Source organism: Amphiura filiformis, chromosome 8, assembly GCF_039555335.1.
Source record: "Amphiura filiformis chromosome 8, Afil_fr2py, whole genome shotgun sequence".
Taxonomy (NCBI): Eukaryota; Metazoa; Echinodermata; class Ophiuroidea; order Amphilepidida; family Amphiuridae; genus Amphiura; species Amphiura filiformis.
The window spans coordinates 69197756-69225220 of record NC_092635.1 but is presented as its reverse complement, the minus strand read 5'-3'; the positions used below and the strand labels follow the sequence as shown (position 1 = coordinate 69225220).

The window sequence follows — 27465 nt, the reverse complement described above, 5'->3', positions numbered from 1 at the left end:
GACTGTTTGTGGTGCTTTTCATATTACAAACACTGTACAAACTCCTTGATCTGGCGATTTTGTAAAAGAGATGTTGAACTTTACTGCTTCAGTGTGGCTACAATGTTTGCTTTTCAGTGTTGCTTTGCCTTACATTTGGCAAGTCAATAGATAAAGCACCAATTGGGCTTGTGCTGTCTATAGGCCCTTACATTCTGTGCACGAGCCATGAGCAAGTAGTGTCTCAAATTCTCCCAATTAATGTATATTCAGAACTAATTGGGCTACCAAATTGTTGGTTGGCAACCCTGACTATGAACAAACATCTCACTCATTTACACCTATTAGGCCAAAAAAAATAATTGTTTGTTTGTACTCCACAGCTTTGAAAGAGGAGGTGCAGGTGGGCGGATTTTTTTTCTCGGATTTGGCATATTCCTGAACCTAGCTAGATCTAAAAGCTTCAATCATTCACTGTGACTTTAAAAAAACAACATTTTGTTTCTTTAATATATGCAAAGTTAAACATGTAGTTTGTGTTCATGTCATAGTCTTTTAATGATTTCAAAATGGATATAAATCCAATGTATTTTGCAGTCATTAATAATAATAGACTATGACATGAACACAAATTATAACTTTGCATATTGAAGACACAAAATGGTGTGTTTTTTTTGGATTTTTATTTTCAACCTTGAAAGATCCTAGCATTTAGCTCTAGCTAGGTCCAGAGATCTGAAAAAAAATTGAATTTTTTGTTTATTTAAAAAAAAAAATTGAAAAAAAAAATTGGTCAGGCCTTATACTGAGGAGCAGGCGGTGGAGGACAAACAAACAACTTTTTTTTTTTGCCTATTATTAGGGGGTCACACTATTTTGTAATCAATGCTTTATCTCCTTGGTTTAAAGCTTTTCTGAAAGTACTTACAAAACTAAACTCATAGCAATTTAAATGGTGAAAATCGGTCAAAGCGTTTTTAAGTTATTACAGTTTTAAGATTCCCCAAAATGCCGATTTTCAGCCCAAATCGGTGAAAAACACCCAAATTTAACGAAGTGGCAACTTTGATATAGAATAAAAACTTAAATATGAGTTTCAAAGATCCAAATTCAGTATAATTATACTGTATCCATTAATATTAAAGAATTAAAATAATAACAGGCATGATATATTATGCAGTTTCTGAAATAAAAGACCTGGAAAATGGGCAAAATGGCAAAAATCAAGGACCGTCGAAAAGTAGCATGCCATAGAGATATTCCCCATAGAAAACACACACGTTTTTACAGACAAATTGATAAAAAACCACAATATTCAATTTGTTATAACTTCGAACGGTTTATCATAGAAAAAAAAGTTATATCCAAAGAAAGCATTTTTATTCAATATCTAGAAATACCACCTAAGAAATTGATTGCATACTTTCCTCATTGTAGGGTAACTTGATTTTCCAAATGACCAAAATGAAAATTTCAATTTTGGTAGGATTTTCCCCATAGAAAACACACACGTTTTTATAGGGAAATCAACCAAAAAAGGTACCATTTTGAATTTGTTATAACTTTTGAGCCATTTATTGTAGAAAAGAGAAAGTTATATCCCAGGAAAGCAATTGTATTCAATATTAAGAAAAAAGCATGCAAGAAATTCATTGCATATGTTCCTCACTGTAGGGTAACTTGATTTCCCAACAACTAAACTAGAATTTTTTCTGCGGATATGACATTTCACCAAACAAAACACAACAGAAGCAAAAATGCGTCTAATGCCATTGCAGAAAAAATACATTTCAAAACGTTCCATGACTGTAAAAATCAAGAAGAGTCTTTTAGAATGAATAAAATCAGTAATTCTGATCAATTCAAAATCAGCACTTTTGGGCTCTGAGTCAAATTTCTGTGCTGTGACGACACAAATTAGGCTAAAGTGTGACCTCCCTACTATTATCACACATCTTGAAAACCCAATTATGTAAACATTAATTATACTCAAGGTGAAATGTCCTTTTGACTAGCACTTGTCCAGTGCCAAGTATATCAGTATATGGGACCATTACAACCCCTCTCTGACATTACAAAACAGACAAACAGAAAGTCTGAACAGGGAAGTGCTGGTGGTAACACTAGGCTAGTGGCCTTTCCCTGTTCTGAAGATTGAGGGGAGCACTCGTTTGAAATATGAAGTCAGGACAATTAGATGTGTGTGCAAAATTTTATTTTATTTGTTTTAAATAATTTCATTTACCATGAAAGTGTTATACTAGTTTTTAAGTTTGAAGTTTTTATTTGGAAATTGCTTTTAGATCAGTGGCACTCATCTATCCGATGGTGCATCCAAGACATTAAATATACAAATAAAACTGTATTAAACAAAATAAAATCAAAGGATACTCGACAAGCAAAAGGTACAAATAAATAAATGCTTTGAATAAATAAATATATTGAGAACCGTAGTATATTTTCAAAAATGCTGATTTGTGCTTGATCACAGCACTATGGTGATTTTGAGGTTAGCGGCAGGAAAGTATGCTGGAGGCTTTAAAGATGGCCGGCCTTTGATAACAAAAATATCAGCTGAAAATGTATCAAAAAAGAACATCCAAAAGTCCAGAAGGACTGAAAAATTAACAAAATGGATGTGCACTAATAAAATTAAGATTACTTTACCTCCATGCATCATGAAAAATTAATTTAATGCAGTATTCTGATAAAATGGATATAAATATGAAGGTTTGTGCAGACAGACAATTTCGCGAGTATTTAATTTCGCGAATTTATAGACCTCGCGAAATTAAATACCTCGCGAAATTAAGTTGTTTTTTCAGTAAATTAAAATTGATACATGTGATATTGCAAGGCTTAATTGGCTTAATTGCTTGGCAGACGGTTTGGAAGAAGAGCATAACACTTGGGCTATTCCAGTTGAAATCCATACACCTATGACCTTAATCTTCCACACAGGGAGCATAGATTTCAAATAGAGTCACCCATCATTCAGGTAACCTCATTTGAAAATCACACTCCCTGTGTGGAAGATTAAGGCCATGTCTTTCATAGGGGTGTATGGATTTCTACTGAAATAGCCCATTGTGGTGAATCTGGTGATTCATATCCTCAAAATTATCAGTGGTTATAAAAGTTGATGTGATATTGCATAAGTTAGTTGAGGTACCAAGTCTACGATGTTTGTCAATTTTGATCATGCTTAGGCATAACGTTTGGTTAAAGAGAGTACAGTACAACAATCATGTATGAATCTGGTGGTCTGCAAAATCATTATTGGATATGAAATTGATGTGATATTGGCATATTGCACAGTTCAGCTCTATTTTGAGATTTCAACCTTGCTAAGCACCATCTTTTGTAAACCGAGATCTAGCTTCGGCAGACGTTTGGACAAAGTGTACGGCAGTGATTTGTGAAATCTTTTGATGTACCTCTCGGAAAATACATTATTGGAATAAAATTCTCATGATATTGTGCGGTATAGATCTATTTTGAGGTTCAACCTTATGGAAGCGCCATGTTTCGTAAAGTACGATTTAGCTTTAGTAAACAATTGGATGAAGAACACAACAATTATGTACATGTACATGTATGTATGCTTTGACATATATTATGCTTTGTATTGTTTGTATTAGTTTCATGTAGCTGTATATATTCTTTTGTAAAGCGCTCCGTTCTTTGTGGGGCGCTCAATAAATGCCTATTATGTTATGTTATGTTATGTTATGTTATGTATCCAGTGATGCTGATCTTAAAAATTATCAATAGAAGTAAAAATCTATTTTTTTATGGAAATGTTATTGCTTTAAGGAAGGGGTATGAACGTTTGGACAGTATTTATTTTGGGACATTAGAGCACATCAGACATATCGAATTGCATTCTGAATACGAAGAATGTCCTTCTGATATCAAATAATTTTGATTTTTGAAATTAGCAATTTAATACACATTTTATGGCAAATCATTAAAATTGATATTTTTGATATTTAACAGTACTGAAGTAAACTTTATAAATCTGATGATTTATACTTAAAGTGTATGTAGGTGGGATGAAAAGCCGACGATCAATTGAAAATGTTGACCTTTAAGATTGAATATATGGATTTTTTCCAAAAACACCCAAAAAAATTAGGTCTTTTTGGGAAAAAAATCCATATCTTCAATATGAAAGGTCAAAATTTTCAATTGACTGTCGGCTTTTCATCCCAGCTACATACACTTTAAGAATATATCATTAGATTTATATAATTTACTTCGAGGACTGTTATATATCAAAAATTTGAAAAATATCAAATTTTTATAATTTGTCACAAAATTTGTATTATATTGTGATTTTCAAAAAATGAAAATTATTTGATATCAGAAAGACATGCTTCGTATTCAGAATGCAATTCGATATGTCTGAGGTGCTCTCATGTCCCACAAAAATACTATCGAAACGCAATAAACGATCATTCTAGATCCCTTAAGTTAATAGATCCTTTGTTATCTATCTTTTGGGAATGTTATTTGTGTGATGCTAGTTATAATCAGGGATGTAAGTTTTCTGTTATTTTACGGATTTACGTGTCTTTTTTCGCGGATCCGGAATCCGGATTTTTCCGGAAAGAAATTAAATTTTTTTTTTTAAATAAATATTTTGCTCACACCATTTCAGGGTTTTTTTCAACAGCTACTTTTATATCATGATTACAGTGACTTTAGCTGTGTGATAGTTTTTACTATCACATAGCACAGGGGTGTGAAATTTCAGCTTTTAAGGGCTGGGGTATGAACCTTTGGACAGTATTTATTTTGGGACATTAGAGCACATCAGACATATCGAATTGCATTCTGAATACGAAGAAAGTCATTCTGATATCAAATAATTTTGATTTTTGAAATTCGCAATTTAATACACATTTTATGGCAAATCATTAAAATTGATATTTTTGATATTTAACAGTACTTGAAGTAAACTTTATAAATCTGATGATTTATACTTAAAAAGTGTATGTAGGTGGGATGAAAAGCCGACGATCAATTGAAAATTTTGACCTTTCGTATGAAGATATGGATTTTTTTTCCCAAAACACCAAAAAAAAATTGGTCTTTTGGGAAAAAAATCCATATCTTCAATATGAAAGGTCAAAATTTTCAATTGATCGTCGGCTTTTCCTCCCTGCTACATACACTTTAAGAATATATCATTAGATTTAAATAATTTACTTCGAGGACTGTTATATATCAAAATTTGAAAAATATCAAATTTTATAATTTGTCATAAAATTTGAATTATATCGTGATTTTCAAAAATGAAAATTATTTGATATCAGAAAGACATGCTTCAGTATTCAGAATGCAATTCGATAGGTCTGAGGTGCTCTCATGTCCCACAAAAAAATACTGTCGAAAACGCATAATAAACGCTCATTTTAGATCCCTTAAGCTGATTTCAGCTTTTTTTATTGCTAACATTTACGCGTTTTCTTTTATTTTCAGCCCATATCTGATGTTTTTACCCTGCTTTTACGCTGTTTTTCAGCTTTTTTTAGTAATTCTCAGCTTTTTTGGTCTGAGGCCTCTCACACCCCTGATAGCATGAAAAGAAACCATGTGATATCATGATATAAAACAAATATTACATGCCATTAATATTCGTGTAATAGTAAAAACATATCATTCGGTCAAATTTTGACTGATCTATTTCACTTGGCTACGCCTCATGAAATAGAAAAGTCAAAATTTGACCTCATCATATATTTTGTACTATCACACTCAATCACTCATAGGCATGTAATATTTGTATAACATCCATGTTGTATGTTTTGCAGAGTCCTTTTTAAACAATAGTCCTCCTTCTTCTTCCTATATACGTACATACCTCAATTTGAGTATTGTCGCACTAGCTTAACGTGCACAGTTTTACCTATGCACGATCCTGGAACCTAGGATTGATTGCAGATATCAGAACCGGGAATGGTCCCCCCTTCTCTTGTCGAATATCTCTGACACTTAACGTGCGCAATGTCAAGCGAATCCACAGGTCTTTGTGCAAAATAATACGCGCAGGACAGTTGGTAGTATGCTTAACTTGTAAAAGGAAAGGATGAATTTATGAAGTTTTAGAAATAAAATGAATAATGATACTAATGTATACATTTTTTTCTTTGATTAATTTGTACAGGCTCAGAAGAGTTGGATTGAAAACACCTTCAAGAAGAAAGAATGTGCCAAATTTATAGGCAGTAAGCGTGCTGCTGAAAGGTGAGTGTATATAATTAAAAGTGTGGCATGGTAGACTTAGCATGCATGACACTATGGACCACAATGGCCTCATCCCAATGGCATAGTTCAGTAACCTCAATAAGACAATCATAGTGCAAAATTTGACCTCAAGTTGCAAAGTATGAGTTTTTGCACCCAAATTTTCCAAGGTCATTCAATGAATGTACAAATGTATTGGGGTTAAAGAACTGTGCCCTGATAGATGGGCATGTTGTGGATCCTAGTGATGTACACCTGCAGTATTGAAGTGGTGCCAATTAATGTATTGTAAGCTCTTTGTCAGTGTTATTGACTACAAATTTGTCGCAGTGTGTGTATGTTACCTTTAACCGAGTTAAAGCAATAACGTGTGATTTGCATGAAGAATAGATGTAACTATTTAAATGTTAGTTTTCACTGATCACATTGTCCGCTTTTAATTTTGAGCCAAACAATTTACAAATGAGGTAAAACAAAGAAAATTGCTATTCATTCCAGCGCCTATAATGTGTGTATTTGCTCGCCGATCATTTTACATGTATTATTGTGTGGAGCATCGCGCAGCTGGGACATATTAAGACGTACAGCTCAACTGATCGTACTTTTCCTACATTCGACCTTGCATGATTTTTGAGTTGACACAGTCATGAAAATAACTATAGATACTTGACAGACCATTAGTAGCCCAGTTCTGAACCTTTTCATTGATCATTCATAACAATAGGTATCTGATGGATCAGTGAAGATAAGAAGGGATTATAATATATCCGTAACCTTGATATTATAGTACATCTCGAGGAAAAAGTACAATGGACATGTTTTCATTTATGTTTCAAATATCCCGCGCATGAAAATTGAGTATTTAACCCAAAATGGAAAATGGAACAATTTATTGGAAATCTGTTTAACAGATTTTTATGACATCTTTTTCTGCACTGTATTATACCTAAATTAAGAAATTTTATAAATATTCAAAGAAAATATAGGTCATCCAAAAAATGTTGATTTTTACACATTTTGGGGCAAAAAAGCAAAAATAAGCAAAAATATCAAAATCTGTTTAACAGCTTCATTCATCAAGTCATAACACACGGCCTACATGCTTAATTTTTAATAAAATATTGAAATTGTGAAAAATATAGGTATTTATTGATTTTCATGTTTTTTCTTGCAAATATGCTAATAATATGCAAATGATGCAATTGCAAAATAAAGTTTCTACATAGCATACATCTTTCAAGTGTGATGTTCAAAATGACAGACATCAAAAAGAGATTCGATGAAATGTAAAGGTGTAGTAACAATTTTGGCATGGACTGTCTGGTCAGGAAAAGTACGGTAATTTGAGCTGTATGACGAATATGCACACAATTTATATGTCGCTGATTCAGTGATACATGCACACATGATCGAGCTAACATTCACGAGACAAGTTAGCAAGCAGTAAATCAGTGAACTCTGAATAAACTGGAGATCTCTGTATTTTAAATAATATCTTTAATTAAAGCACTTCAGGCTTAGCCTGTCACATGGTATTTTAGTACACCACTGGGCATTACAATCATGCAAAAAGTAGAAATTCAATGAAAATCGAGGGCATCACTGTGGAGCAAATCACACATTATGGCTTTAATGCAAGGTGCAGTTGTTTGCTTAGGAGATCAATTGTGAAATTGTCATCTTAAATTAATATCTATTTTTAATTATGGATACTTCATTATTTATACCGAATCAATTTAGTTAAGGGCTGGGGTATGAACGTTTGGACAGTATTTATTGTGGGACATTAGAGCACATCAGACATATCGAATTGCATTCTGAATACTAAGAATGTCATTCTGATATCAAATAATTTTGATTTTTTGAAATTCGCAATTTAATATACATTTTATGGCAAATCATTAAAAATTGATATTTTTGATATTTAACAGTACTCGAAGTAAACTTTATAAATCTGATGATTTCTACCTAAAGTGTATGTAGGTGGGATAAAAAGCCGACGATCAATTTAAAATTTTGACCTTTCGTATTGAAGATATGGATTTTTTTTCCCAAAACACCAAAAACAAATTAGGTCTTTTTGGGAAAAAAATCCATATCTTCAATATGAAAGGTCAAAATTTTCAATTGACCGTCGGCTTTTCCTCCCTGCTACATACACTTTAAGAATATGTCATTAGATTTATATAATTTACTTCGAGGACTGTTATATATCAAAAATTTGAAAAATATCAAATTTTTATAATTTGTCATAAAATTTGTATTATATTGTGATTTTCAAAAAATGAAAATTATTTGATATCAGAAAGACATGCTTCAGATTCAGAATGCAATTCGATAGGTCTGAGGTGCTCTCATGTCCCACAAAAATACTGTCGAAACGCAATAAACGCTCATTTTAGATCCCTTAAGTATTGACCCTCACTCTCTGCACCGTACAATATTTTGTGTAAATTACAGACAAATCAAGTTAAAGCAATTGCATTACATGAATGAAGAGCTTTCCTTTAAATTGTCAATACTTTTTTATGCAGTGTCTGCACTGAAACATTTTCAAATTCCCCAAGTTGGTTTTAGTTCTGGTCTAGCTACCTAGAGATCCTTTTCTATCATGTAATGAAATTGCTTTGTAACCTGAGTAATAGAAAAAAGCATACCTTATATATATGCAGTAATGAGGCATTTAGTTTGTTTTGAATTGACTTGCTGAGTTTGGTTGAAATGAAAAATTGCCAGGGATGGAATTTGGAAAGGGATTTTCAGGATCATTTTCAGGCTGTTGGGTTTAGATTTGGATGTTGATTTTTAAGTTGAGGAGAAGGGATTCTTTTTCAACAACATTTTGTGGCCAAAAAATACAAATTTGCATACGTTTTCCATAATTTGGCAAATTGACCTTCATTTTGAAAAGACAGTTAAACGATTTTGGGTCTCTTTTTCATTATCACATATCTCCACCCAATCCAAAATTGAGAGCCTCACAGTATAGAAAAATACCATCCTGACCTTAAGGGATCTAGAATGAGCGTTTATGGCGTTTCGACAGTATTTTTTGTGGAACATGAGAGCACCTCAGACGTATCAAATTGTATTCTGAATACGAAGCATGTCTTTCTGATGTTAAATACCGTACTGACGCGAGTATAGTCCCACCTTCGAGTAAAGTCCCACCCAATTTTTTTTTTTTGTTTTTTGTAAGTTATTTATTTTTTGGCTTTGGAGTGTCCCAGGACCTAAACCTAAATGCTAGGATCATTCATGGTTGACCTAAAAAAAAAAATTTCAAGATGTTTTGTATTTTTAATATGAAAATTGATACTTGGTATTCATGTCATAATCTAAAATGATTTCAAAATGCATTCAAATTCAATGCATTTTGAAATCATTAATAGACTATGACATGAATACAAATTATCAATTTTCATATTAAAAATACAAAATATCTTGAAATTTTTTTTTTTTTTTTTTTTTTTTTAGGTCAACCATGAATGATCCTAGCATTTAGGTCTAGGTCTAGGGACACTACAAAACCGAAAAAATAAAAAACTTAGAAATTTTATTTTGTTGAAATTGAGTATAGTCCCACCCCCAATTTTGAAAAAATGTTCACCCAAAAAGCGGGGTGGGACTATACTCAACCAGTCATCTGTAATTTTCATTTTTTGAAATTCACGATATAATACAAATTTTATGACAAATTATCAAAATTTGATATTTTTCAAATTTTTGATATATAACAGTCCTCAAAGTAAATTTTATAAATCTAATGATATATTCTTAAAGTGTATGTAGCTGGGAGGAAAAGCCGATGATCAATTGAAAATTTTGACCTTTTATATTGAAGATATGGATTTTTTCCAAAAAGACCTAATTTTTTGGTGTTTTGGGAAAAAAATCCATATCTTCAATAATGAAAGGTCAAAATTTTCAATTGATCGTCGGCTTTTCATCCCACCTACATACACTTTAAGTATAAATCATCAGATTTATAAATGTTACTTCGAGTACTGTTAAATATCAAAAATATCAATTTTTAATGATTTGCCATAAAATGTGTATTACATTGCGAATTTCAAAAATCAATTATTTGATATCAGAAGGACATTCTTCGTATTCAGGATATGTCTGGTGTGCTCTAATGTCCCACAATAAATACTGTCCAAACGTTCATACCCCTTCCCTTAATGATGCTCCAGCAATGTCAGAATATAAAAAAACTTTCAAAGAGCCAAACAGCTTTGGTCACAGTGTCCTCATGTTGCATATTATGTATAATGATGCTTCTTTTTTTTTATATAAAAGCATATAATTTACATTGATTTGCTTTAGAAATATATCAATTGTGAGAATTCTTGTACATTATATATTTTACATTTCATTACTCTTTTTCTCCTCATAATCAATAGCATCCTCATCATAGACCTTGTTCACACTTGGGAAATTTGACTGCTTTAAGATTAAAATGGTGTAACATTACTTTGTTTCAAGGAATCTAAAGAGGTTTATCCGATTGAAAAATTGCTTAATTTCAAGGAAGGGGTATTGTAATGTGAATGCACACTTCATTTGAATAAGTGATTACTTACATTTCGACTTGTAAAGCAATTTTGAAATATGAACATCCGCTTTATTCAATGAAACAAATTGCTTGAAGCTAATTGTGACCGTTCACGGCGAATGAGCCGTAAATTCCTCCCCGGTCAATTTTGTTTTATTTCGTGTTTAAAAATAAACATCATAAACTTAAAAATGGTATATCATTTGACTTCAAACGATATCCAGAAGCGGAGTTATGGTTAGTTAAACTTTGCGCCTTCAACAAGATTATAGCTTTTTTCGTTTCTATGTGTGTCTCTTTTTCAACATTGCCGGCAATAAATATCAAACAGTCATAATTGGTGGTCATTTCAAATCATCCCCAAGTCAACAAGAAAAGAAGTGTTCTCTCATTGTTAATTGTTGGTTATGCATACCTATACAAATAACCCACCACTTGAAAAGGATTTAGCAAAAGCAAACAAAGACCAGAGCTATTAAAAGTTCTATAGCCATCTAAGGTAGAAGCTTATTATCCACTTCAATAATAGGATTATTGATTGGTGTTGTGACTATCAAAATAAGACGGATGTCGCGCCAGCTTAAGTGACCGATGAATACGACCTTCCTACACATTTTACACCATAACTCAGAATACAATTTAGGGAATTTACGGCTCGTTTGTGCTGCCGGGTCACAATTGGCGAACTTTGTCACTGCAAAACCACACATGTACCCTGATTGTTTTAAAAGTAATGTGAACTGGACAGTGTCTTCATTTGATCTTTGTTACTTGCAATGTGAAGACATGATTATTTACCTAAATAAAGATTAACTAATCATCGTCATATCAAGTTATTTTCTAATGTGAACACAGGTCATAGTAATCATCCATCAACATCATCATAGTTACACACCTATTTCTACATTATCATATCACTTCTCCAACTTCCGTTTTCTTTAAGTCCACATATAATAACAGGTTGAATTGTTATTGTTTTACAAACATGTAATAGTTTGCTGCCCAGGACCGGTAGTGTTGTGTTCTTGGATCAAATTGACGAAGAAGACCCGAAGAAGACACCGCCAAGATGGCCCAGTACTGTGTATGCATTTTCATATTTGACATAAGTATATAAGACATGTAGCAGAACTTAGGTCATAATGATCAGCACATTTTATTTTTCTTGAAAAGAGGAAAATGCACAAATTGAATTTGTCAGGTGAGGAAGTTGAGAGCTTAGGGTGTCTATAATTCTTCCTTTATTTGCTTGTAAGATCATAAAAAATAATTACAGACTTCCGAAGAAATGGACACCTCTAATTTAGAGATAAGATGTGATACACATACTTGCATTTGTAAAAGATTATGAAACATGCCCGTGGCTATACATCACAGTGTTCAACTGAGGCTGAACATTGGGCTATTCCTGTTAAAATCCATATACCTGTGGCAGACATGACCCTAATCACCCACACAGGGGGTGTAGAATTCAATTGGAGTCACCCAGACAGGTAACTCCATTTGAAATTCACACTCCCTCTGTGGAAGATTAAGGTCATGTGTTCCACAAAGGGTGTGTATTGATTTCATCTGGAATAGTCCATTTATATCCTAATTGATGCAAGACAATTGACATTTTTATTGGCAATTTTTATATTTTTGCCCAAAGTGGACAAAATTACTAAAGAATGAGTGAACACTGATTGTGTACGGACGATGCATGAACCTATACATGTGTAGGACCCACAAAGCCACAGATCAATAGCAAATGTAACGTGATCAACCAAAATGAGCTGTACATGTCGGTTGAATTGATTTGGAGATGTATGGTCAGAAGAGGGTTCAATTTCTTTACAACGTTATTGTTGTGAGCAAAACGAACAAATTGTTATCTCAAAATGCAAGGCCAACTAACTGTATTTGTCAGCTTGCAAGTTAAATAACAAAATTTTTTGGGGGAACAAATATTAATTTTATAATGCAATTGGATAATTTTACTTGGTTGTACTGCTCTTTATGTTCTGCAAATTATGCTCTTTATGTTCTGCTTAGCAAAGATGCAGCTTAGTTAACAAATCAAAGTAGACAATTCTTGATTGTGCTTCAAAATTATGCAGTTTGTGTTCTGCTTAGCAAAATGCATCATAGCTAATAAATCAGAGTAGACAATTCTATGAGAGACAAAAAATTGACTTTGAAAAACTAACAGATAATTTTGCTTGATTGTGCTGCAAAATTATGCAGTTTGTGTTCTGCTCAGCAAAATGCATCGTAGCTAATAAATCAGAGTAGACAATTCTATGAGAGACAAAAAATTGACTTTGAAAAACAAACAGATAATTTTGCTTGATTGTGCTGCAAAATTATGCAGTTTGTGTTCTGCTTACAAAAATGTGCCGTAGCTAACAAATCATAATAGCAAATTCTATACTTTGTTCAACTTATAAATGGCAAAAGTTATTTGGTATGTTTTAAACTGTGCACATCAATAAAGTGCCAACTTACGCTTGATTAAATTCAAATACGGGTGCACCAGTCATGCATTACGCAAACCGCAACTAGCATAGGTGCTCTCCCAACAACATGCACACCATTCTATATCAATCCACAATGTTATGAGTTTTGCCAATTATAAGTTGAACAAAGTATATACATGTATGAGAGACAGAAAATTGACTTTGAACCGAGTGGATATTTTTGCTTGATTGCGCTACGAAATTATGCAGTTGTTAACTTGTTATTGCTTATTTTTTCTGCTGTCATCAGTGGTCCAATTACAGAGCTTTTATCTCCAAATTTTCAACCATGACTGATATGTATAGTCGCTGTGAACCAAATCAGCCTCATGTCCAATGGCATAGTTCAATAGTCTTCAGTCAACAATAATAGCTCAAAAGTTGACCTCAAGTTGATGGGTATGAGTTGTTGGTACCCATGCATTCAAAGGTTATTCTATTAAGTGCACAAACACATTAGGGGGAAAGAACTGGGTACTGATAGATGAGCATGTTTGAGCGCTTAGTGCATGTCATAACACTGGGAGGTATGCGGAACCTTATCATACTCATCTTTCTCTATCTAAAGTCTGCACAAAAAGAAACTCAGCTGTTATAAACACGCCTATAGCTTCAGAACTAATAATCGTTTTCACAATATTTCAACATAGTGGGAAGGATGAATTATTTACTCACATTATGATACCCCATTTGTCAAATGTTGTTCAATATTAACAACACAGTAGTGTTTTTAAAGAAAAATAGCCGAATTTAAAAGTGGCAGTTTACAGCGATCAATGGTTATTATGCCAGCACGGTAGCACGTAAAGTCCGCCATTATCTTCACGCTTAGTTCAAATCAATACAAATAGCTGCAACTTTTAAATTCGGCTATTTTTCTTTCAAAACACTGCTGTATTGTTAATATTGAACACAATTGGACAAATTGGGTATCAAAATGCGCGTAAATAATTCATCCTTCCCTCTATGTTGAAATATTGTGAAAACGATTATTAGTTCTGAAGCTATAGGCGTGTTTATAACAGCTGAGTTTCTTTTTGTGCAGACTTTACATCTTGGTCTCACTTGCTCATTATTCAGACTATTCTTAGCTTTTAGCTTCAGTCTAATGCTAACATCGGCAACATTTCAGTACCTGTAATTGGGCTATTCCAGTTGAAATCCACATTACCCCTGTGGAAGATTTTGGAAATATTTTCCACAGGGGGAGTATGTTTCTCAAATATAATTGGTCAGAGTTAATCATTTTGAAACCAATACTCCCTTGTATTATGGCTTTACATTTATCTTCCACAACTGGAGTGAGTAATTCAAATGGAAGCTACCCGATTCTCTATTCTATTCAAAACTCATACTCCCTCTGTGGAAGACTTTAGGTAAATATTCCACAGGGGTAGTGTGGATATTAAATGGAATTGCCAATTTCCTTGCCATAACAGGTGGATTTATAGTAATGCTTCTAACGGGTAAGCAATTAAGTCAATCCAAAGACAGACAGCTGAAATAAATGGGAGCAAAAGAATTGAATCAATTTTTGGTAATAAATGATATATGGGAATTCCACTGGCTCATCATTTCTAATAGGTTTCAACCAGGGTTGCCAAAAGATTTCAGCCCGAATCACGGGTCAAATAATCGAAAAGTCACCCAATTTTTCTCTTTACCATTAGTTTCTATGGGGCAGGAAACTAGCGGAAGTCGCGGGAGCCAATGTTGAAAAGTCGCCCAATTTTTTTCTTAACCATTGGTTTCTATGGGACCGGAAATTGTCAAAAGTAACGGGGAAAATCTTCAAAAGTCGCCCAATTGGGCTACCAAATCGCTGGTTTGGCAACCCTGGTTTCAACTGGATTGTCATTTCTGATGTCAGTTTTGGGAGTATTCCATTATTCGGTAGAGGAGGTGTCTGTGTGAATGCTTCAGAGGAGTATGTTGTGCAAGATTCTAGATCCATAATGGAAGAGACCTGGCTGAAATTGAAAATTATATCATACTGATCACAGGAAATTTAATTGGGGATTGTGATGCAATGTTATACAAATATTGAATGTTTATGAGTGCAGCTGAAAGAATTATTTCATGAGGTGAATTATGGAGTGTTCCATGGAATGGAACAGTTCATATTTCACTGAATGAAAAAATTCTTCTTCATAGTGTTTTTGCTAAGAATAGCAAAAATAATCACTAGTAATTGGCCAATCATATTCTTTGTATGGGTTAATATATAAAATTTTCTTCTGGACAAAATGAACAGAAAAGCTAAAAATGTGAAATGAAAAAGTTGAAGAAACAAACAATGAACTTGAATTCTTAGCCTTGTGTGGCAAAATGTATTGCATCATCTGAATTGTGAGGCTAGTCTTTGGCTATAGTTTGGTTTACTCGAAAGAGTGACATTAGTAGATGCGCCAGTGTGATCAATGGCAGACTATTCTTACCATATCTCTGATTGGCTCAATATATTTGTAATCACTCTTGGTATTTGGTATTGGTAACCTCCAAAAATCTCCTTGAAGAAGTTTAAACTGGAGGCTCGCGAGGGTGGATTAGTTTTTGTTTAGAGCTGGGTCTTGCAGGAGAGATGACTTGAACTTGCAGGGGTCTGGTTGCGCAACAGTTGACTGCTGAAGCTTGTTCCATGTCTTAATGGTGCGCGGAAAAAATGAGTTCGCATACACGTCGGTAGTTCGAGTCGGGATTACAAACTGACTCAGTCTAGAACTAGCCCCGTTCCACAAACCGCGACGCCTCTCGAATAGCAAGCGGAGCAAGCACCGAGCATAGCTACTATCCTACAGTTGGAAAATCATCATACAGGTAGAGTACAGCACAGAAACCAGTGCTAACTCAGTCAAAAGAGTTCTTAGAAGCAGAGGTTTAATGTACCACTTTGGTTCAATTTGTCCAGAATCAGAGCTTTGTTTGTCACAAAATGTGCCCAGAATAGCTGTGCTCACTTAACACATAATCTGTAAATAGCAATTTAGAATCCATTGATTTTTACACGCATGAGATTATTTGACAAGTCTATTTAAAGATGTATCTTGTGATATGTACATCAGAATCCAATCTGGGCTCTGCCGCTCTTATGACTCTATGACGGAACTAAACCATAGAAACTGGGATCTTTCAAGTCATAATAAAAGTATAATCAAAATGACGCTTTAAAAGCATCTGTGTGTAGGAAGATAAGACACTTCCTACACACAGCCTACAGCTGGGGATTCCCTGCACATCCAAGATGCATTGGGCTATTCCAGTTGAAATCCACACTACCCCTGTGGAAGATTTTGGAAATATCTTCCACAGGGGAGTACATACCCTACTTGTATTATTACTGCAACAAATAGCATAAAAGAGAACAATTTTACCATGTGTCCCTATTTTTGCAAAAATATGACTATAGTAATTTAGAGGAAATTCATGAATGTCCCTATTTTCAGATTTTTTTCTCCCATTTGTCCCTATTTGTGAGGTTTTAGGGTTGGCAGGTATGGAAGTATGTTGGTCAGAATTAATCATTTTGGAACCCATACTCCACCTGTATTATGGCTTCACCTATATCTTCCACAACTGGAGTGAGTATTTCAAATTGAAGCTACCCAATTGTCTATTCTATTCAAACTCATACTCCCTCGATCTCATGGGAAATCTTCCACAAGGGTAGTGTGGATTTTAAATGGAATAGCCCATTGATTGCCATCATGGCATAAAAATGGTAATAATGATCAAAATGCAAATTTCAGAACTGTTTTATGAGGAATAATCATCTGAAATGTTTATGAAGTTATTGTACATTTTCCCTAAGCTGCATATCCAACATGGCTGCCATTGTCCTATGCGCAGCACACAATATTACGACTTTCGCTAGGAGTGTGATTTAACACAACTCACAATTTTGCGAGGACGTGTTGATATTGTAGGACTTGTTAATTTGTTCTAAGATTTGACTTGTCAAGTGGATGTTGGTATGTATTAAAATAATAAGTTTCGTTACAAATTACACATGAATTTGCAATATTCTAGACTAAACACAATACTGAATAGCTGAAATGGTGATAAAAAAGCAAAACTATCAAATCCTGAGTGGCCATGGCAAGTGTTACTTTCTAATGTGAAATAGTACACAGGAAACATTAGAATTGAATTACTAGCACTGATGGGAAAGATCGCTTTCTCACATGAGGGATTGTGAGTGGGTTGTTTCCCTCAAATTGAATTTAACTGAGAGTGTCTGTAATGGTCTCATTTTCAAGGACAAAGTTTGTTGTTAACCTCCATTTAACCAACATAGCTCCAAATTTGACCTCAAGTAGTTGAGCATGAGTTTCCGTACCCAACCCATTAAAAGGTCAAAGGTGAATGAAAAAAGTGATAGCCTCATCCCCAATTATGGTATACCACACATACCTTCTATGGACCATTGTGAAACACGTTTTTACTTCTAATATCATTGGGAATTGGATTATTTTGGTACAGGCCTCAATGTGAGGTACAAAACATAATATGAAAATTCTGACCACATACCTTTAAAAACAACCGACAAAAAACCACTTAAATTTTTTTTTTTTACAATTTCTGAAATTGTTCTAAAAATTGGGGGTAGGACTTGGGACTATTACTTGCGTCAGTACGAAACATATAATTATCACGGATGCAAGTTATCAGGATTAATCAAAAATTGCATATTTTGTTTTTTCCAAATTTCAACACTTCTATATATTTTCAGCTTGTTTTTTAGCCCAAATTCACAAGCTTTTTTCAGATCTTTTCCAGATTTTCAGGTTTTTTCTTCAGGCCTACTTATATCCCTGCATAATTGTATAAGTCTCATTGATGAGAAATCTCATTTTTACATGCAAAGATGGTGATACAAATGGCCTTGGAGTTAACTCTGGACGATGATACCTAACAAGTTGTTTTTTGTGTATTTGTGAAAGTTGCTGACACTTGGTCATTGAAACCCCACTTGACATATCCTGTCTCGCAAATATAGAACCTTTTTTATCTCAATTAAACTGACACTACAAGCTACTGATGACCAACCAAGCGATGCCTAGTAACTACATGATACTAACACTCGTAAGCCAACTAATAGCCAAAATAAATGGCTATTCGCACAGCTTGTCAGCCCATCATTACGGGTCACTACGTGATGTGAGGCAGATTCATTATACTGTAAAAGTGGTACATTTTGTGTGTAATTTTGTTTGCGATTTGCAGATTTTGGAACTACTTTGTGTTTTTGAATACGTAATTTTAAGATAGTTTTCTTACATAGCCCAATATAACAGAATATATTTGTACCTTTTATTTTTTGGGTAGTTGCATTGGGTACGAAAATTAATGTGCCACAAAAATGTTCACATTTATAGTATATTATAAAATTTTTGGGTGTTTAATTTTTCACACTGCTGCAATTTGAAAAAATTTTTGCTGGTCTTTAATTTTATTAATTCCATTTTTTTACACTTAAGATATTGTTTGTTTAAATTATTTTTGCATGAGGTAAGAAGAGTGTGAGACCATGAAAATTAATGTGGCATGAAATTGTTTTATTTATTTTTGTTATTTTTTAGCAGTATAAAATTACATTTCTAGTTTGTTCGGTTTATGACACTAAATTTATCATGTCACAAATGGTGGCATATATGAATAATCTATGATGATGAAAGCTTTTGTATATTGCATGCAGAGGGTCGGACATGACTGCCAAATTATGCAATGTCAGGGTTTTCGCTACAAAACGTTTTGTTGTTGATCCAAAGATAGGGCCATGATCAGGATGATACAAAGATATGTATGAAAATGTTGGACGACAAGCTAGGCAATACTTGCAGGTTATTATGAAATTTTTTTGATAATGAGTAGTCGATTCTTCAAATCAAACCAACTTAAAAAAAACTGTAGAAAATTTGAATGCAGATAGCACAAACAAACAGACTAAAACAAACAAACGTTTATAGAAAATATACAACAGAACTATCTTCAGTAGATAGCACAATACTGTTGAATAAAAGTCAATGCACAAACAAACCTACTAATATCAAACAACATATAAAATGTACCATAGAACTATCTTCAGTAGATAGCACAATAACTGTTGAAAAAGGTCAATGCACACACTGAAACAAACAAGCAAACAAATATTTGTAGAAAATACCCCACAGAACTATCTTCAGTAGATAGCACAATGCTTTAAAAATGTTAATCCATAAACAACACACTTAAATCAAACAAACATAGAACATGTACCACAGATCTACCTTCAGTAGATACACAAAACTGTTGAAAAGTTCAATGCACAAACTGAGTAAAAACAAACATTTGTAGAAAATACACCGGTAACACCTCAAAGCTATCTTCAGCAGATAGCATGCTACTGTTGAAAGAAGTCAATGTGCATACATTTTGGCATGTTTATTGCATACAATGACAAAATCGAAGATACAAATGTTTCATTATGAACACACAAATATGGCCTCATGAAAATTGATTTCTTGGTTCCCATTTCCTTCTTTTTGATCTGGGAGGAGGTGACTTTCATGTATTTAATTAATTGCAAATATCATTGTGGAAGTCTAAACACTAGATCCGAGATTTATGAAGAAACCACAAAAGAAACACATGGGAAGTGATTTATAGTAGCATCCTACACCATAGGCATCTTTTTTAGGAATCCTTTTTTGCTACTCTGTACCATGGACCGAAGTCGTTTTGAAATTGTAATAATATTCCTTGTATTGATAAATGTATGTAGTCCCATGATACCCAATACCTTGTAATAATTACTTACGTTTGTATTGCGATACCTACACACACATTTCCACTATACTTTGTTGTGATATACATTGTAGTAGGTTGCATGCACATGATATGTGGGATGGGCTATTCAATTTAAAATCATCACCCCCTCAGGAATATTTCGGTGCCATCTCAATACCAGTTGCACTTTATGGCCAATCCAGCAGGAAATATTTGCTAGGTTTATGTGAAATTGCATCTGAAAATTGTTGAAATTTATCAAACCAATTTCAATTTTGCACAATTTGGCCTGAAATAACGTAATCTTTATTTGGAATTCCAAAATCTTCCACACCTTTTCCAGTTTTTATGGATGAAAATGGCTGGATCTGTAGTACCGTAATAAACTGTTGAATATGGTTTGAATTCCAAAATCTTCCACAATACGGTCACATACAAATTATTATTTTTTGTCTATTTTTTTATTTTTTTATTTTTTTATGAACCACAAAAGCCTCTAAATGGGATAATTTTTATTTCTTCATTTAATTTAGACTTTTTTAAAGTTGCAAATGTCCCAGGGTCCGGCATATTGGTTAGATATTCACCCTTCCGGCAGGGACACATTTTATGCTCTGTGTAATTTACTAACCTACTTGAATATTCCATTATATCAGAGCTTTATCCTCTCAATCTCAACAATCAGATGGAAAAAGATTTAACTGCATCCACAATGAGCCAATACAGCCTCACCTCACGTCACAGTTCAGTAACCTCCATTCAACAAGTATGGCTTAAAATTGACCTCATGTATGTATGAGTTTGTGTACCCAAAATATGCAAAGGACATTCTATGGATGTACAAACAAATTTAGTGAAAGAAGTTCATCTTGACAGACGAACTTGTTTCAGACCTTAGAGTGCATATGTCAGTATAGATAATTTGCCTAGTCATTCTTCGTCATTTTTAAGAACTGGGGATATTTGGTCTCATTAGTTCCAATTGATTTTTGTATTCTGTGCGCTGACAGACAAGTTAAGAAAATGCCATTATTAAAAGTGGGAAATTTGATCAGGGTTCATATATGAAAGCTCATTATTTGAAAGAAGAAAATATATGACTTTACAATGCGAGTGAAATTTTAGCAATAAAGTTGGGTAATAGAAATGGGGTGCATATTGTGAAACAACAGACTAAAATGGCGAGTTGAAAGGATCTGCACCCAATATGGAAAAAATCATGTTAATAATAAAAGTTTCAGCCTATCTGGGTTCTGACAAAAAAAGGTATTCAAATCATTTCATATGACCACATTTTATGATGGCAGCCAGTAACAGGCAAAGATACATTCCTTGTTTTTTATGAAACTTTCATATTTGTATCACTAAACATTATAATATAGTTTTCAAGAAAGGCTCTTTCATGGAAAGCACACCAAAACTTAAGTTGGACACGTATGGAGTTGTTACTTATGCTTATAAATGCACATGTCTGTATTTGTCCTATTAATTTAGCTCCCCTGGTGTTTTTAAGTCGGCCATTTTTGAGGTCATTTAGTGAAAGGATGAAATGCAAGTCAAAATTGGAATTTTTTGTTAAAGGTAACTTACTAGCATTTCACTTGATACTTCAATAATCTATTGCAGCAGCAGATCTGAGAAAATATTTTGAATGTCCTTATTTTGATTTTGCAACGTGCTCCTAATTTTAACACGAAAAACCATTGAATGGAAGTTTCAATAACATGTTTATTTTGACAAAATGGCACGTATTGTGAAAATGACTGGATCTGATATTTTCATCAGCTCTTTCACACTAATTAAAGTTGAAGGTATGTTGATGGGATATTTGGTGAAAACTAGGTTGAATTTCAAGCTCTTTCTGATTGGTAAAAACAAGTACATTTATAACATAAGTGCATATGACTTACGCATGTGTTAATTGAAAAGTTGACACATTTTTGAGGAGTTTGTATTTTACATGCGTAAGATTACAATGATATGTCAGTGGTATGTAGCACGATAATATGATCCATTTGACATGCCAATATGATGTTACCTCACTCTAAAATTTAAATTGATTATGTATGGTCTTCATAAAACAAAATTAGTGGCAACGATGTTCGACTCGAAATCTGTGATATCCCTGTTGCGTACAGATTATTGTAACTCGGCCTGTATCTGCAAAGTCTTAATCATTATCTCTGTACCTGTTGCCATATTGTCTAGTCAATAGTCATCGGGTCCGTATATATATACTCATCATCAGTGTGTGTACATAGAAAATGCAGAATATTCAGGTATTCTGTATCAATCACTTGCAACCTATAACATCAAATGGATTTTGATTACAAAATGTCCTATTTTAGACAGACTATAAATATTTATTTTGTCAAGTGCAGACATACTGCCTGTATTGTGTGTGTATAGAGTTTGACTTGTGGTGTGAATGTACATGTTGTATAGATTTAACATCAACAAGTGTGAGGCTGATGCATGCATATTGTGGTGTCTACTCTGAGATGAGGTTAAGCATCTTTTGAGTGTTCATCATTGGTTTTGGAGGCCAGGGGTTGGCAGAGGGAAGGGTTGCCAAACGTGTGATTTGATAGCCCAATTGGGTGACTTTTGAAGATTTTCCCCTTGACTTTTGAAGATTTTCTTGACCCATAGACACCAGTAGTTAAGAACAAAATTGTGCGATTTTGCAACATTGGTTCCTGTGATTTTTGGTAGTTTCCTATCCCATAGAAATCAATGGTTAAGGGAAAAATTGGGTGACTTCGATAATTTGACCGGCGATTAGGGCTGAAATTTGTTGGCAACCCTGGAGGGAAGAGGACCCTTATCCAATCCAGGGAGTATTAAATATGGGAGTTGTCAGTCAGTTCAGCAGTGGATAAAAGCTATGAAGGCTGCCATTTTATCAAGCTGTCTCGTATCCCAATGGCAGCCCCATGCGTCTATAATTTGTGGTGCATATCGTGTTTTGTTATCAGACTTGCATAAGCGATAACCAGCCAAGTTTCACAGTCACAGCTCTGCCCCATTGCCTATTTTGAGAGACAAAAAGTGATTTGCCAAATAAGAACACCCATAAATTAATAATAATACAAAAATCAGATTTTGCAAATAAACTGAGCAAATGATAAACCTGAAAGCAAGTTAATAGAGACAGAATCTGACATTTTAAAGGAAGGACAATGTGTATTATTGTGGAAGTGAGGCTGTCAAAGGAAATGTGGGATAACACGTCTAGAAGTAGACAGAACAACTTAATTGACTTGCCATATGAAATATGAAATGAACATGAGCTGCTAAGATCAAATTGATCATTTCGGTGGAGCTTGCAGGATAAATATTTTGTTCTGAAATCTTGATCTGATTTTTGTGTAAATTTGAAAAAAATCCTTGAAACTGGGAAAATTATTAGTAAAAAAGAAGGAAAAGGCTTACACATCATACACTGGAATATAGAAACATTCTAACTACCAGTACCAACTAGCACACAAGTTCAAATTAATGATGCTTAAACAAAATTCTTAATATATCAATTGTGCTAGTGTGCACCTGTATAATTATTAGTACCTTACTTTGGTTAGATCTGAACAAATATGAGTTTGTGAGAGATGCTAGGTTTGCAATCAAGTTTTGTCATCAGGAAATGTAGCCTTTTTGAAAAATGGTTTGAAAATGGTAGACACAATAGGAGGGTACTGTTCAGCTTGGGTAAAGCCTTATTACCGGGAAATTCAAAAGGCTTTACCCAAACTGAACAGCGCCCTCCTATTGTGTCTGCCATTCTTCTATAAGGCTAATTATGGTATGGGTTGGTTAAGGGGTGTACACATATACAAATACATATAAAAATATGTATATCTTGCCTGTGCACATACAGTGTTCTTGCTCTGACATGACAAAATATCATTTTTTGGTGAAATTTCAGGAAAAGGCCACTTCATTATGAAGGGGAGAATTCTGCACATAGGGCTCGTGAACGGCAAGAGAAGTAGTACATGTTAAGCACTTGGCACTGTATCATCATCATCATTACACAAACTTTTGTGTTACCATGGTTATTGCACTTCCATCATAGATGTATTACTAATTTCATGTTTTATGTACATTGCTTTAAGGAAATAAGTATGTTGGGTTGGTCAGTCAAAGCAGGCAAGTCTCAATCAATCATAGTACAGTGTTTTTACATGTATGTTCCGAATATAAAGGCTCAACCCAAATTAGTTGTGGTCAACGATCCGATATCCGGTAAAATTGGCCGATATCCGATCTGATATTTTATTTATCAATCCCCTGACAAAATAGCACACCCTGTGAGGATGGAGTAGACTCTTATGTAAAAAGACAAATTTTGGCATTAAAAACCTCTCTGTTGTTGCTTCTTTCATATGATATCGGTAAGCATTATCGGTAAACTAATTCCTGCCAATTCAATATTTTACTGATGACGCATATATATATCAGGCCGATTGGTATCCCAATCCGATTATTGGTTGTGCCTTAGTCCTGAATACATAGTATATTTAATAATTTAATAGGTAGGGGTTGGATGCACTTAACTCTTTTAATATGCACATAGTTAAATTATCATATTATGATAGAAGATTATACTATATAGTGTGACTATTAGGAAGCCTTGCCAGGACATTGGACTATTTCAGTTGTGCAAATCATACACCCCAATGCATGACATGACCTTCATCTCCCACACAGGGGGAGTAGATTTCAAATGGAGTCACTCTTTCAGGTAACCCCAATTGAAATTCACTCTCCCAATATGGAAGATTAAAGTCATATCTTCCGTAGGGGGTGTGTGGATTTCAACTTGAATAGCACATTATGTCATTAGTACGGTGCCTGTTTCATCATTGATACATTGCACAATTGATATGGGAGAGGACTCGTGGATTCACACTTCTTTTAAAAACACTTGCTCAAGACAAGATACCCATACACTACAGAATAGTTGCTTTACCATGTTCTTGATGCATCATATTTAACAATTAACAACAGAATAGTTACTTTACCATGTTCTTGATGCACCATATTTAACAATTAACAACAGAATAGTTGCTTTACCATGTTCTTGATGCATCATATTTAACAATTAACAACAGAATAGTTGCTTTACCATGTTCTTGATGCATCATATTTAACAATTAACAACAGAATAGTTACTTTACCATGTTCTTGATGCACCATATTTAACAATTAACAACAGAATAGTTGCTTTACCATGTTCTTGATGCATCATATTTAACAATTAACAACAGAATAGTTGCTTTACCATGTTCTTGATGCACCATATTTAACAATTAACAACAGAATAGTTGCTTTACCATGTTCTTGATACATCATATTTAACAATTAACAACAGAATAGTTGCTTTACCATGTTCTTGATGCATCATATTTAACAATTAACAACAGAATAGTTGCTTTACCATGTTCTTGATGCATCATATTTAACAATTAACAACAGAATAGTTGCTTTACCATGTTCTTGATGCACCATATTTAACAATTAACAACAGAATAGTTTCTTTACCATGTTCTTACCTACACTGTAATTAAAACCATTCAGTCTTTCACACTAATGATACATTGAACGCCTCTTTATAACACTTCACAAACACTCTGTGAGATGTATATCAATTGTCTTTGAGGTATTCATATTGCACAAGTTGAACCAGATTGGTATGGATTCATGTGTACCTGTTTGATCATCTAAGATTCAGTGGACTTGGATCATTGCCACAAATACAGTACAGATAGATTATGTAGTAGTAGTTATCTGTCCTGCAATGCCTCGTATGATAACCTGTATGGTCTATGCTCACATTGAAGAAGACCAGAAAAACTCTGATATTTGTCTGCTTGCTCATGGAGGGGGATATACAGTGTATATGTACAATATTACTTTGCCATGCATAGGATATCCACCGCCTCCACTCTTTGACCTAGGGGTGGCTAATGTAATCGCCCACCCCTAGACTGGATCCCACATTGTGAGGCTTGTACTCAAGTGCTTCATTGAAGTGTTTCGGACATCGATTTATCAATTTAGTACTGCTGGGTTCTAAGTTTCATTCACTCAATTTGTACAACAAATCTATGCCCAGGTAACCTTCTGTTACCAATGTGCCCATTGCATAGTTCTGCCATATGCAAGGAGACCCTTGAAGTGCCAATAGGAATGAAAACAAGAATGTTATATATAACTGGTTCAATTCCCACAGTCTTTTGGAATTTGCAGGAGAGCATTAAATAGCTGGAGCCTTCAAGGAGAGTTTAGAGCATTTACAATAGAATGTAAGGAGAGAATGGTTAAATAAGGAGAGCTAAAACTCTCCTATATCAGATTTAGGAGATCAGTAGAGAGTGATTGCTCTCGCTCTCCTCAAAAGGCAGTCCCTGCATATTATGACGGAACCGTGCAATGGGTGGATATAGTTATAAAAGACAGGCTTATTGTACTACTACAAGTTGTATTTATCTGTATTCATCTGAACTAAATTTTCACAAGTATGTCTGTTAAGATCAACACAATTGTCCTGATTACTTGGTTAAGTACTAACTGCTAGGTATACACACCTACTTCAAACATCTTGACATTTGGATCCTCAAGATTCACCGTGCTTTTAATATCTAATATGTACAGAGACGGTCCAATTCTGTTGTATTGGCAGGATGAGGTGACAACATAGTGATTTGTTTTTGGACCCTTTAATGTTGCTTTTCATCATCATGTTTTGCTAACAGATGACTCTATTCTGGCTGCAGCAGGGGCTTAAGCAAACACGCCTCATTTTTAGTGGTGCTTCATAAAGTATGTTCTGAAGAGCAAATTTCGATGTTGCAAATCATGACATAGAAATGGGAGTGCACTGAAAAATATCTGGCAGCCATTACTTTTTGATGCACATAAGGTATTCATGTGATTTAATTGAGACAGTAACCTAATTTCATGTAAAGGGTAACCCCATTTGAAATTCACACTCCCTGCATGGAAGATGAAGATCATGTCTTCCATATGGGGTGTATGGATTTCAATTGGAATCACCCATAAAAGGCACTGATCTACATCAAATATGTTTTTCTTAAATCTGTGACTTCATATAATATTCTATACTACAGAATAGATGTACAAATGTAAGGGGTAACCCCATTTGAAATTCACACTCCCTGCATGGAAGATGAAGGGGGTGTATGGATTTCAACTGGAATAATCCGAATAACCCATTAAGACACTGGTCTGCACCAAATATTTTGATGCACTTGTCACTACTTGTACTAACTGGAATGTTTTACTGAAATCTCTGACTTCATATAATGATTCTATACTACAGATGTAGAAATGAAGCAACATTGTGAAAGCATGTGCCCCATTATCCAACCTAGTGTAACACCTGTCTTG

At 34.1% G+C, this 27465-nt stretch overlaps 1 protein-coding gene across 1 annotated transcript in view; it reads left to right on the top strand.

Moving 5' to 3' along the window:
- Window positions 1–3502: 3502 nt before the first annotated feature.
- LOC140159688 (transient receptor potential cation channel subfamily M member 3-like) overlaps window positions 3503–27465 on the top strand; it is a 76522-nt gene continuing 52559 nt past the window's right edge. The window contains exons 1-3 of the mRNA XM_072183183.1: window positions 3503–3574; window positions 6152–6231; window positions 11784–11873. Coding sequence (XP_072039284.1) covers window positions 3503–3574; window positions 6152–6231; window positions 11784–11873 — 242 coding nt within the window. The remainder of the gene's footprint in view (window positions 3575–6151; window positions 6232–11783; window positions 11874–27465) is intronic.